Raw genomic sequence first — 12,570 nt, 5'->3', positions numbered from 1 at the left:
AGAGGGGGACCACCAGGGCATCCTTCCAGTCCTGCGGAACCCGTCCAGTGGTCCAGACTGTTGTTATGATGTCATATAGGGCAGTCTGTGCACAAACGCCACCCTCCCTCAGCATTTCGCCTGGGAGATCATCTCTGCCCGGTGCCTTCCCTGGTCTCAGACTCCGGATCGCCCTCAGTACTTCCTCAACAGCCGGTACCTCAGCCAGCCACTCACAGGGGGTGACCTCTTCCAATATTTGAGGCACCGCAGCCTCAGCAGGGTTATCCCCACTTTGTGCCATGATGTTTTCCTGGCTGAGAGATTTTCCCTCCCCCAGGACCTCACAGAAATGCTCAGCAAATCTGCAAACCTGTTCCTGGGGGTCGGAGATTGGATCACCGTTTTTTCCTCTAATGATGGTAATAGGTGTGGCGCTGCAGGTTACTTTTTTGATGGAGCCGGTCATAAGCACACTGCCCAGGTATGGGAAACTCTCCACTCTCTCCACTACTGCCCCATCACCGATTGGGAGTTGTGGGGGTGGAGTGTCCGATGGCACAAAATACCCAGGCAGGTGCTTAGTTTTGGTGGGGCTGATGGTAAGGCCCCACCTCTTAGTGGCACGCTCCAGTCTCAGCAGCAGCGTCTCCAACTCCTCTTCTGAATGAGCAGCTATTACCAAATCATCGGCATACATAACGTGGTTGACCAATAGGGAGCCATCCCTTGATCGCACCCGGGCGTCGATCAGCCTCCCATTATATCTGTACCAAATGGAAATTCCCCCGGTACAGCTATTGAAGGCTTCACGAACTACGTGGTCAAAATAGATGTTAAATCATGTGGGAGCCAGCGGACATCCCTGTCGCACCCCAAGGTGTACAGGGAAAGGCTCTGACTCCCGGCCACGTAGATTTACCCGGGCCCGCTCACCATCATGAAAGTCCTTAATGATCGTGAGCAGAGGGTCAGGGACTCCGAAAGCATGAAGAACAGCCCAGAGCCCAGGCCTACTGATGGTATCATAGGCCTTGACCAGGTCAATAAAGCAGAGATGTAGGTCTTGTTGGAATTCCCTATACCTCTGCTGTAGCAGACGGACAGAAAATATGGCATCTGTGCAGCACCGCCCTTTCCTGAAACCGCATTGGGGCTCCGTAAGCCTCTCCTCAGCGTGCCTAGCAAGGCGATGTTGAATAATCCTTGCCAGGACCTTTCCCGGCACACTGAGGAGTGAGATACACACACACATATACACACACACATATACACACACACATATACACACACATATACACACACACATATACACACACATATACACACACACACACATACACACACACACACGCAGTCTACGTACAAAGAGACCAACGATGCACCATGCAGCCTTTATCAGGCCGGTGACGCTCTTAGCGAGACACACATGAAAGTGTGGACTGCGCATTTGGGGGCTAACGGGGTAGGCCAGAAACAACCACACCCAGTCATCGTTGTCTGCCCTGTGCTGCCACCAAGACTGATGACGACGGGTGTTCAACTTGCCAGCTAATATTCGAAGGTTCTTGGTCTCGTATATGGTGCAGTGCGCGGCTGTCAGGATCCACTGGGGGCTGAGAATGGTTCCTCCACACACGGGTGCTCCCTTGCGGCTAATCAGCACCTGCAAAGAGAGGAATTGTTCATGGTCTCGCATCATCGGCGGCATCATCATCAGCAGCAGCATGTGGTGGTTGTAAAAACGTGAAAACTCCCACCTCTTCCAATACATCAGAGTGGATGAATTGGGCCGGAGTAACCTCTCCTGCAGTGGTTCTGAACCTGGGGGTGCACAGACCTCCTGGGGGTGCGAGTCACCCTTTCTGGGGGTGTGGGACATGACCAGATTTTCTCACGCCGTAAATCATCGAAAATAATAAATTAAGCACGGGCCCGTAAGTAGAAACCTGTGTTTTTATTTTAAAAAAAAATACTATTGAGAACCATAGGGGTGCAAGGTTGCAGTAACGGTGAAGAACCACTCCTTTAGAGTCTCGAACGAGCCGTCTGGAGCTCCCCCTCGTGTAGGCCCCTTCCTCCAGCAGTGGCGCGAGAAGCAGTTGCGGGGCTGCGCCTTTACGTCTGGCCTGCACGGTGTCACCAGGTGTAAGGCCCACTCAGATACTCTGTAGCGCGTTTTCATAAGCGACCTGACCATCACAAATGAGAGCTCAACGAAGTGACTTATCGCGTGGAAATCTCTCGCAGCCACCAAATAATCGAATCGCGTGATGTTCATTCTCAATGCGGAGGGGAAAAACCGGAGGACCCACAGAACAATCCACGTGACCACTGGGAGAGAGACGCGCACATTCCATATATACAGCAGGCGTCAGGGTTGGGATCAAATCTACGACCTCCTGCGTACCAGGCGAGGAAGTTAACATCTCCTAGTCACCATGACGACCTCACCTGCCAGGGACACTGCCCGCGCGGACACTCCTTGCCTCCCACGACGCGCCCTCTGTGGTTCGATTGTCCGAACGAGGCTTGAGGCTCAGAGTCGTCGCCGATAATGCTGCTGCTGTTGACGTTGGCAGCGTGAGAGCTGGGCGTCGGGACGTCAGTAGCAGCCTCGGAGGAGTTTCCCATGAGAATCTCGGACTTGGGCGAGACGGTACGGCCACACGGGAACGCTTCTGCGGTGGCACAAACGCGATCGATTCGTTCGTCCGTCACCACCACCACCACAACCAGTAGCACAATCGTCGACGCGACCGGCACACGAGCGTGATTTCATCGGCTGCGTCTCCACGGTGGTCGGTGCTGCACAAAGGCCACCGCCGCAGGACTCGCGGTCATCGTGGCAACTTGGAGACGACGTCGCCGCTGAGTCGGAGCCGACGAACCCGACGTGAGTAAAAGGCGCAGCAAGGGAGCCTCGTGGAATGTTCGGCCGGTTCCTGGAAGAGCTGCCAGCCGGGCCCCCCCCCTCCCCTCCCGAGCGCCTCGACTTGGTACAGCGAAATCTCCGGTGTACGACTAACCTCCTTTCGTACGTCGTTTCGCTAATGCGTCACTTTATTATGAATACCGCCACCCAACCCCACGTCTCGCGTCGCTGACAGCATCGCGGTCCGTCCTCTCGTTATCCGTTGCCTCTCGGCCTTCACCACTACCCACCGCTACCCTTCAAACCGCTTAGATTTTAAGTTGTTTCGATATCCGTCGCCGCACCTCTCAGGAACGCATCCCCGACATAAACCGGGGCTTTACCGTACCGCATGGGAGGCGCAGTGTGAATGTTCAGCGTTGATGACGACGATGTTGACGATGTTGACGATGATGATGATGATGGATGATTCCATTACCCGTGGCCATGCAGGATCGCCTGTTCCTGGCGAGATGATATCCGGGCGCACAGCTGCACACCGCCCCTCTGCGCCCTCCCCCAGCCGCCGCCTCCTCCTCTTCGCAGTAGTGGTCACACCGGCCGTTGTTCACCTTGCACGACTGACCGGTGCTCACCTCTGGGGCAGAGGGAGGAGCGACAGCGGGGCAAGAGGCGCACGCGACATCAAGGCAGCGTTGTAGCCGCCCGACCATTCCATCGACACCTCCTCGCCGGTCTCGTCGTGGAGTTATTTCTGTCGTCCTCGCAGCAGCCGCGGCTTTTGGTTGGCCGTCGAACAAAGAAGGGTGAACGCGTCGGGCACTTTCAGATGCGCGTCTGCGGCCGTCTGGAACGCTCTTCCTTCTGCTATTAGGAAGCCACTGGAGCTATGCACTTTTAAATTTAGAAAACTGTAGAACTGATTTTTGTGTTTATTGTGTTTTCCTTCCCCTGCGCCTATGATTAGCATGGTTGGCTACGTACGGTGCGAAATAAGTTCAACATACATCAACCGTTGTACTGTACAGTACAATGATCCCGAAATGTCAGGGTGTTTTATTATTTTCTCATAGGACGCGACGGTAATAAATAAAAAACATATCCAACGTATTTTTCTCTGGTAAATGTCAATCTCAATTGTAATTCTCGTCTATGGCAATGTGCTCAGTTGCTTAATGCCATTGGCGAGGTCTGCTGCTGCTGGCCACCACGAGAGGGCTTCAGCAGAGAGAGAGTTCGTGTCGTGTCGCTGTTCCTCTTTCTCCGTTGAAGCATCGCACACCACAGTGGGTATCCTGTGTGGTACATTGTTGGGCTTTCATGGCCATAATCGCATGACCGTGGCTTGTGTCTTTGATTTTACATTCATGAAGGAGATGTTACGATGTGGTTGATGGTTCCACCACCGGTGTCTTCATGGGAAATCAAAGCCACGAGGTTGCGACGCTTGAGTCTACGAATGAGGTGTTCGTTCTGGACGCCCTGGTTGTTCCACTCTGTTCGCCAGGGTTCTCCCGGTTCTGGGTGGAATTCTGGGATGCTGACACCACCAGCAGCAGCACCAGCAGCAGCACCAGCAGCACCAGCAGCAGCAGCACCAGCAGCAGCACCAGCACCAGCATCAGCAGCAGCACCAGCAGCAGCAGCAGCACAAGCAGCAGGACCAGCAGCACCAGCAGCAGCACCACCAGCAGCAGCACCACCAGCAGCAGCACCAGCAGCAGCACCAGCACCAGCATCAGCACCAGCAGCAGCACCAGCAGCAGCACCAGCAGCAGCAGCACAAGCAGCAGCAGCACCAGCAGCAGCACCACCAGCAGCACTAGCAGCACCAGCAGCAGCACCACCAGCAGCACCAGCAGCACCACCAGCACCAGCAGCAGCACCAGCAGCAGCACCAGCAGCAGCACCAGCAGCGCGATACCAGAAGTGGGATCGGGACTTGAATCGGCGACAAGGTGACATTGTTGACGTATTGGTCGTATGTTACGTTGAACTTCTTTTGCACCATACTTAGCCATCCGCGCTAATTGGAGGTGCGGGGGAAGGACAACAAACTAAACACCAAATGCAGTTTTAAAGAAATGTGTTTGTCAATCTTGATGATTTAAAAGTGCATAGCTCCCAGTGTCGTCCTAATATTGGAAGGAAGAGTGTTCCAGACGGCCGCAGAAGCGCATCTGAAAGGGTGCAATCCGGTGACCGTCCGGTCGATGGGTAAGTGGCATACATCGATGAAATGCCAATTTTTGGGGTTTCAGCGGTGGTGGGGGGGGGGGGTTCTGGTGATAGCTCCCCCGTCCCCTTCACCCTCTCTGGCAATAACATAATAAGTAATATTTTTTTAAACTTTTTTTTAAAAACACGCTTTAATGAAATGTACCATGCTAGTAATGGAAGAACTCCACGACTCCAGGAAGTGGCCCCGAAGCTTGCCATAACGTCAGGGACCGTGATGATTTACAGCCGTCAGTTGACCGTGGACAATTAGAGCCAAGCCGAAACACAACATATAAAAAAGATTGTTTAAAAATATTTTTTTTTTTATGATAGAATATAGTATTGTCATCAGAATGACATAAGTATACCAAGTTTGCAGCCGATACCACATTGGGAAGTGGGTTAAAATTGAGTTACAAGATTTGAGGATACGACAACAGACAGAGTTGAGGATACAACAGACAGAGTGAGTTAAATAAAAGCGTGTAATAATAAAAACAGGAGTTGTGTTAAGATGTTCAAGCACCAAATAGATACATTTTGCAAGGCATCGATTCTGCATTAATCACACATAACACTGGTGACACAAGGAAATCAATCGGTTTCAAATATGCATAGATTACCAGGCCGTAGCCATGGAATAAACATTGGGGGGGGACCAAATCTTCCAGGGGGTCTGGGAGTCCCTCCCCAGAAAAAAAAATCTAAATTTGAAAACGAATTTCCTGCCTCAACTATTTTTAAAATGCACTAACACATGGGATGGACGTTTTATTCATTTTTTTAAAGAATGTCTAATAGTGTATTTTTTACATTGCTTTTTTTACATTTTCTTGTTTCATTCTATGTAATGGCAGAGATATAAAGTACAACCATAACCACAATCATATAAACAGAAATCTATGCATTGTTTTATGAAGACAAGTCCAGATATTGTGGCCAATGTTTAGAAAATTGTTTTTATTTACATAGCATCGCAATTATTATTTTTACAAATATTTTATAGCAATATATTGGCGGGGACATTTTGAGCATATTTTATTATTGGGGGGATGTGTCCTTGATATATTTGCCACAAGTGTGTGTGGTTAATGCAGACTCGATTCCTTGCAAAATGTATATATTTGGTGCTTGAACATCTTAATACAATTCCTGTTTTATTGCCAAAAAAATGGGTAAAACCAATTCTTTATTTCTCATCATTTTGAATACGGGCAAGAAAAGGGTCCCGTCGATAGCAATGAGAGGAGGGCGAGAGCGAACGAGCGAGCAAGCGTGCACGCTTAGGTACCGTCTGCGTCTTCGCAGCGTCCTCACCTTGAGAGCACACGCGGCCCTCCCAGCCCCGCGGGCACACGCACATGTAGACGGTGTGCGTGTGCTGGCACGTGCCTCCGTTCTGACACGGGTTCGACAAACACGGGTTGGGCCCTTTTGGCAGTGGGGGACACGAATACAGCAGCAGCAGCACACACGCAGCACACACGTCACGTGCACAGCACACACAGCAGCACACGCAGCACACGCACAGCACACACACGCAGCACACACATCACATGCACAGCACACACCGCAGCACACGCACAGCAAAGGCAGCACATACACACGCAGCACACACATCACGTGCACAGCACACACACGCAGCACACACATCACATGCACAGCACACACAGCACACACACGCAGCACATACATCACATGCACAACACACACGCAGCACACGCACAGCAAAGGCAGCACACACGCACACGCGTCACACGTCAACGTGGTGGTCACCACCACTCGAGCACGCTGCTACGTCTCGAGGCGCGCCCAGCCCCAGGGCACCCCCAGCGGCAGCTGTCCCCAGCGCGGCGCAGGGCACACGAGCGAGTGAGCGTTCCACTGCAAGTAAGGGGGTCGCGATAATTCTGTGTGGTTTCGCAAATGAAGTATTTTGCGAGTACTAAATTATTTTTATCTATACGGTTCAGAAATCGCTCTCACTGGTGTTGGCCGTGAGCGGGAATCGAACACGAGTCGCCGGGTTCGTAGCGCTAACCGCTACACGACCGCTCCCCACTGCGCTCCCGCGAGCGCACACACATAGAGACGGACATACATTTACATGGACATCGGCAGGCAGACGCACTGCTTGGAAGGTGAATTTAAAGAGTAATCCGTTGTCTGTTACCGATTAGTCGAGTAGCTGCAGCAATGTATCATAACGATATTCTTGGGTCTTTCGGTAAAGTCACGTAGATAGGTTCAAAGAACAAAAAATTACAAAAAAAACTACGACGTTTCGATCGCAACACAAGCAATCATCAAGAAAAAAAAACGAAACGTCGTAGTTTTTTGTTCTTTTTGGTTATTTTCTTTGAACCTATCTACGTGACTTTACCGAAAGACCCAAAAATATGAATTCCTGCAGTCACGAAAGATTTAAGTTGTGATTCATCATAACGATGTTTGGTATTTTCACAGCGATGCAATCTGACTACTCGAGTGATGCTTTTGCAATGCAGGCGCTCAGAGGGCGTCACTTTCTTAAAATCGTGACTTCAAGTGAACCTTATGGCGGGACCCCAGGGTCCCATAAGCCCCCGGCTCTCGCATCAACTGCGTTGCGACGTCATTGTATGTCTGTTGAAGGAGAACGATACGGCAAATTATTCCTCTCGACGAGCTCTACACGATGCGCTAATCAAAGTTTCAACGTTTTGTTTACGACTACGGCAATTTTGGCAACGACGGGTGCTTGGTGAAGAACGAGAGGATTGATTTCTGGTGGGTCGCGGCGTTTATGTGCGCGGTGGGACGGAGTCGCCAAAATAAATGTATTCATTACGATTTTGACTTCCGTTTATTCGGGACCCCACGGTCCCGCCATCAGGTTCATTTATGTTGTCTGTGAGCCCCGCGCTAAACGCTTTCAAGCTATCAATTCCGGTTCGGTGATTCTGCACTTGCTCTATTACTACAGTACTATACTGCCCTTCAACTTTTACGAACGACTGGGTGTTTTAGGTTAGCGATTTGTCGTATTATCTGGCTGTGTAGCGAATGAAAAATTACAATTACTTTACTATGCAAGTTAAACATTTCTGTTTTAATATTTACGTGTTTCTTTTAATTTAGGGCCCCTTCATAACACAATATACAAAGGCCCCACACTAGCTTAATCCGGCACTGACTGTACCTCAAATGTGCGTTGAAATAAGCAGAGAGGTAGACGCTTGGAGTTACAACGAGAAACAACAAACACGGAACATGCAGGGCATGAGATAACATGGGCAGGATAATAGACGTAATTTTTACTTGTGAATAAAAGTACGCGGACTTACTTATGTATAGAGTCCAAAATGCATTCTGTGAACACAAGAGCAAGGACAGCCATGAATGCATTGAGCGCGGTTAATGTTCAACTTGGCTTGACATTCCAGCAGCATTGCAATAGACATTTCATCTGACATGGGAGCGTTTAAAAAGATTGCACGAACTCAACATGCACTATTCTATTCTTGGGTATGGCAATTTATTTTTTCAGGAGCCAAATGCCAATTTCGAGGCCAATGTTACCGTGAAAGACACGATAAACTGGAATGACACTACGGACTTGGGTTTTTGACCGGGTTAACCCATCGGACAAATTATTTGGTGATACTGTGCGAATATTGGGAGTTGGGTGAAATTCCACCCTCCTCACACCATAATTTCCTAACTCGGCGAAGAACAGATGTTTGACCGCTGTCGTCAACTCGACCAAGAGCACCACAGGAACTCCATAGCCTGGGACGTGACGAGAATTCCACGGGATCACATCAACTAGACTAAGCCTGTGAATAAAATAAAACAAAAAATGCTGCCTAAATTAAAAGCTGCTTCACGCCAACATTTAATAACGACGAGTTTTACTTTGAAAACATAAGAATAGGTGTTACCCCTTCTGGCAATAAAACAGGTGTGTTAAGATGTTCAAACTCCAAATATAAACCTTTTGTAAAAATCAAGATCGCATTAACCGCACGTACTTGTGGTGAACATGCAAACAAAGCATGTTCTGATGAAATATGCCATTGTCTTTGAAGCTGATTGGCCTACACCAGAGACAGCCTTCTTTCGGGCCTCGTCTCACCAGTGTCAGATCAGAGAACGCCAAAAGGCGAAAACAGCACAAAGACATCTTCTTGGTTCTTTCGGTAAAGTCACGTAGAAGGGAAATAATAAAAAATAAAACATGGCAAAATTCTCACGACGTTTCGGCCACAATGCAAGCAGCCGTCCTCAGGTGAAGAAACAGAGCTGTCGGAAAGACAGCGTCCTAATGTCAAGGCGCTCTCCTCCTCCCACCCAGCTTAAAATACGCTTAGCAGTGTTCATTAGGATGCTGTCTTTCCGACAGCTCTGTTTCTTCACCTGAGGACGGCTGCTTGCGTTGTGGCCGACACGTCGTGATAATTGTATTTGATTAATGTTTAATTATTATTTTATTATTTCCCTTCTACGTGACTTTACCGAAAGAACCAGGAATATCAATCCCTGGAATCACGAAAGCTTTAAATCGAAAGCACAAAGACAATGCCGCCATCAGAGCATTTATAGCTCGGGGTGATCAGCTACAAATTTGGACCTTTTTTTGCCAGAATCAAAGTATGAAAAAAGAAGAATAGGTTTGACCCTTTCTGGCAATTAAACTGCGACAAGTCGACTCGACGAAGAGAAGAACGGTGAAGGGCAATACCCAGGCCGAGACTACAACGCCCACAGGGCAGAGGTCGCAATCTGGTACCCGATACCCGTACCCTACCCGATACCCGGCTACCCGTAACCGGCCGGGTACGGGTACCCGTTTGCGACCCTGGTGCGGCTGGGTATGGGTACGGGTAGACCGTGAGTCACTGGTGAGTCACCGTTTGTCACTCATTTCCCAACGTCTTGTCTCTTCTCACAATTCAAGTTCCTAGGATCAACCCACCCGCGCCTGCAACATGGCTTCATCCCAGAGGTCGCAATCGGGTACTGGTACCCTACCCGATACCCGGCCGGGTACGGGTAGCTGGGTATCGGGTAGGGTATGGGTACCCGATTGCGACCCTGGTGCGGCCGGTTACAGGTACGGGTAAGGAATCAAAACCCGTTTGCGACCTCTGCCACATGGTTCGTCGCTGCCGAGGCTAAGACCGCAGCCAGCGGGTGGTGGCTACGCTGCACGTGGCCTGTACATCCAGCACTGTGGAAGAAGCAGCAGCGAGGAGGGGTTTGCTGGATCGCCGCACAAATGTCGCGAAACTTCCTTTCCGTGGGCGTCGACGAAGAGCCGTAATCCTGGCTCGCCAGGAGAGGGCGACACAGCAGAAATGTGGACTTCACCTTATTCGCTTGAATGGGATCGAGTGGGGTTTCTCTGGATGATCCGGTGTAAACGCTTCATCAATTGGCCCGTAACACCTTAACATCTAGGGGACCACAGAGCCTGGGCAAATCGTTGGCGGCTCACCACGTGGCTGCCTTCCTGCTCGTCTGTGGTTCCTCGTGCTTCTTGAATCGTCCTCTCGCTCGACTCGAGTGAGCAAATACTGTGCAGCGGTGCGTTACCAGTTGACATTCTACTGTCACCACCATCATCATCATCGTGACAAAATTATTGACTAATTTATTAATTATGTTTAAACAACGCTAACTTAACGAGCGCTGACCGTGCGTTGATCATCTTCGAAGATCTCCCTGGCCTCCTCGAAGTTGCACGTCTCCTCGCGGCACTCTCTCTCCAGTGAGCCCTGCTTCGTCTCCTCCATGCTGAAGGGCGAATTGGCCCTGCGCGACCGCGCGAGCAGGGACGCCGCCTCCAGCCGCGACACGAACACTGGGTGGGGGGGGGGGGGGACATTGACGACCCCAACAGTGCCGGATTAAGCTCGTGCGTGGCCTGTATCATTTTATAAAGGGGCCCTAAATAAACAAAAAACGTACATTTAAAAACACATTAATTTTTTGCTTGCATAGTAAAGTTATCGCATTTTTTCATTTGCTATGCAGCCGGATAGTACGACAAATCGCTAACCTAAAACACCCAGTCGTTCATAAAAGTTGAAGGCAGTATAGTACTATAGTAATACAGCACGTGCAGAATCACTGAACCGGAATTAATAGATTGAAAGCGTTTAGCGAGGGGCCCTTGAACGTGCGGGGCCCGTAGCTACATATGTAGCTAACTTGTGCTACTCGGATAATCCGGCATTGGGCCCCACGCCACCACGTAGGGCATTCGAAGCCAGTAATGCACTGGGATCCATATTAGATTATCTGGTTTAGGCCCACATAATTATCCGGCCGAATCCATGTCGCGAAACCCTTCAAATTTAACGGGCAGCTTGCGCAAGGGTTTTGACAAAGTTTCGATGTCGTTTCAGCTCGCTCGTCACGAGTCGAACTATTCTCATGACCGCATTTAGTGATTGGATTGGATCGCTTTGCTTGAAACCGCTTCAAGCACCGTCAGGTATCTTCAGGTGAGAACCCGGGAAGTCCTAGGTTATGATCTGAAGAGGCTTGGCTCAGACCCGACGATGTAGCCTAACCCGAACATGAATCACGAATCACAGTGGCTGCTCTGTTACATTGTCAGACCACCATCGGCCTCGTGGTGCCAAAACACGATGAAGCTTCCATCTTCAAAGCTCTCACTTTGAGGACCTGGTTCAACAACGTCGCAGCGATGGCGCAGTCTCTCTGACCTGGCCATTATGAATCCCCTGGTAAATAAAGAGATACATTAAGCCCCAGGGTTTAAACCCAGGCTCTGAACGATGTTGCACAAGTATCTCTGACCCGGCCCTTATAAGCCCCTGTGAGACGCACGCACATCAGAATCAAAATATTTAGACTGGAAGATTCCGATAAGCTATGAAGCTCTTGTTGATAGATGTCCTGTACGGGCGGGTTAGTAAGTTACAACAGCAAAAAATAAAAACACGCGATATGAGTGCAAAATTGAGATGGTAAGCAAGTAACTAAATGTAAATATTAAAATAACTAAATTATATAAGTCCGATTTATCCCGCTTGGGCAAGGCAGCAAAACAACAAAAACAGCTCCAGACCGCACCAAGACAACACAGCAGTAGTCTCTCAATAACATGCCAGATTAACAGTGAACTATCGATACACAGGTGATGATCAAAGTTCTATATCACATTTGCAAATGCGACTGCCGTATCCAGCACTCAGGACAGAACTCAAGCCCAGGAGCTCAGCCTTTGTCTCGGCCACGTTGAACCACCAAAAGCCATTTAAAGTGTATCGGCAAATCAAACGATTGATTGGACACTCACCTCTGGCACGAACACATTGAAGAATGAGAAACAGACACAGCGATAAGATGGCTTTAATGTTCATTTTGAGATGTCTCGTCGCTGGTGGCTCTCAACAAGTCAAAAAAAATAGTTTTGTGCAGAAATAATGTTTTTTCGGCGTTAATAATTTCCCAACTCGCGCTCAGCATTCGTTCCTGCCTCC

The 12,570-nt window shown here is 49.6% G+C and overlaps 1 protein-coding gene across 1 annotated transcript in view; it reads right to left on the bottom strand.

The window, feature by feature from the left end:
• The window catches only part of LOC144734513 (coagulation factor X-like), a 20,408-nt gene extending 7,838 nt beyond the window's left edge, over positions 1-12,570 (bottom strand). The window contains exons 1-7 of the mRNA XM_078616742.1: positions 12,387-12,570; positions 10,753-10,919; positions 8,401-8,425; positions 6,392-6,505; positions 3,333-3,491; positions 2,434-2,660; positions 1,528-1,645 (exon numbers count right to left, since the gene is read on the bottom strand). Of these exons, the coding sequence (XP_078472868.1) occupies positions 1,528-1,645; positions 2,434-2,660; positions 3,333-3,491; positions 6,392-6,505; positions 8,401-8,425; positions 10,753-10,919; positions 12,387-12,450 (874 nt within the window). The 5' untranslated portion in view covers positions 12,451-12,570. The remainder of the gene's footprint in view (positions 1-1,527; positions 1,646-2,433; positions 2,661-3,332; positions 3,492-6,391; positions 6,506-8,400; positions 8,426-10,752; positions 10,920-12,386) is intronic.

The sequence above is a fragment of the Lampetra planeri genome, chromosome 51 (genome assembly GCF_965212315.1).
Source record: "Lampetra planeri chromosome 51, kcLamPlan1.2.h2, whole genome shotgun sequence".
NCBI lineage: Eukaryota > Metazoa > Chordata > Hyperoartia > Petromyzontiformes > Petromyzontidae > Lampetra > Lampetra planeri.
The sequence above is the reverse complement of the archived record's forward strand: the minus strand, read 5'-3'. Positions and strand labels throughout refer to the sequence as shown.